The 1,211-nt window shown below is 37.8% G+C and overlaps 1 protein-coding gene across 3 annotated transcripts in view; it reads left to right on the forward strand.

The window, feature by feature from the left end:
- LOC106937346 (ferritin, middle subunit) overlaps positions 1 to 452 on the forward strand; it is a 5,441-nt gene extending 4,989 nt beyond the window's left edge. For 2 of the 3 annotated variants that reach the window (XM_015018788.1, XM_015018789.1), the window contains 2 exons: positions 1 to 40; positions 109 to 452. In XM_015018788.1, the coding sequence (XP_014874274.1) occupies positions 1 to 40; positions 109 to 264 (196 nt within the window). In that variant the 3' untranslated portion in view covers positions 265 to 452. The remainder of the gene's footprint in view (positions 41 to 108) is intronic. The other variant, XM_015018790.1, reaches the window with a different exon arrangement.
- Positions 453 to 1,211: the final 759 nt, after the last annotated feature.

The raw sequence follows: 1,211 nt of genomic DNA on the forward strand, positions 1-1,211 counted from the left end.
GGATCTGCACAAGCTGGCCTCTGATCGCGTTGATCCCCATGTAAGTTAAGTTATATTTTTGCTTCATTGACACCAAATGTTTGAAACTAACAAACAATTCTGTTTCAGCTGTGTGATTTCCTGGAGTCCCACTACCTGAATGAGCAGGTGGAGTCCATCAAGAAGCTCAGTGACTACATCACCAACCTGACCCGCATGGATGCCCACAACAACAAGATGGCGGAGTACCTGTTTGACAAGCACACCCTGGGAGGCAAAAGCTAAATGCCCAGAAGGGAACATGGAGTAGAAGTGTGCAACAAAGGCTTCAGGCTAAACTTGTCTACTCCAGAGCTTAAGCATTTCATTGACCCAATTGGTTTCTGAAGTTGTGTTGAGTGTCTTAGACCAACTACTGTACACTTCTGGATAAGTGGAACTTCTGATTCTCTGAATAAACATTTTGAGCTGGAGTTCTGTGGTCTGACTTGTTTATGATTTGAGGGCCTTGTGTCTCCAAAAGAGATGTCCTGGTTAAAAGTGAAGTGGTAGATCTGACAAGATTCCTGATTTTAACAGGTTTCAGAAGTAACTGCTGTTAATGTCAACACAAGATCCCACTGCAAACTTTTTTTTTTTTCCTTCCCCCTTTCCCTAACGGCAGGTGACCAAGATCATGCATTTTAAAATGATACCTGGTGTTAGCAAAAATAAAACTTGGATCTGCTTGGTAAATCATTAGAGGAGCAAGATATTTCATAGACCTGAGCCAAATCACTAGACTTTGAAGCAAAATCCCCTGGTTATTGGGAAGAAACTTGAATGCTTGCCTGTTTTTTTTTTTTTTTTTTTACTCAACAGGTTCTTCTAAGGTACAAGGCTTTTTCCAAGTGAACTTATCCTAAGGGGTAATTTTAAGACAAAACCACACAAAGATGCAGGTCTTACAATATTGTAGAACATTAAATGCATTTAATACTTTCAGACCTTTCCTGTTTAAATTAAATTTCCATACATCAGGTAGTTATCAGGTCTTGATGTGAATAGTGAAATTCAACATTAAAATGTATTCACTAGAGTTCAGGTTGGTTTGAAAATCTTTTCCCCCTTAAATTCATTTTATTTGAAAGCTGCATTTTTTTTCCAAATTTGTTTTTTTTTTTTTTTTTTTTTTTTTTTCCATTGATGTATGCAAGTGTCCCGGAAAAACAGACGAAATCTGCAAATACTTT

This window comes from Poecilia latipinna, unplaced genomic scaffold (genome assembly GCF_001443285.1).
Source record: "Poecilia latipinna isolate Pla-1442-1.1 unplaced genomic scaffold, P_latipinna-1.0 Scaffold2322, whole genome shotgun sequence".
Classification (NCBI taxonomy): Eukaryota; Metazoa; Chordata; class Actinopteri; order Cyprinodontiformes; family Poeciliidae; genus Poecilia; species Poecilia latipinna.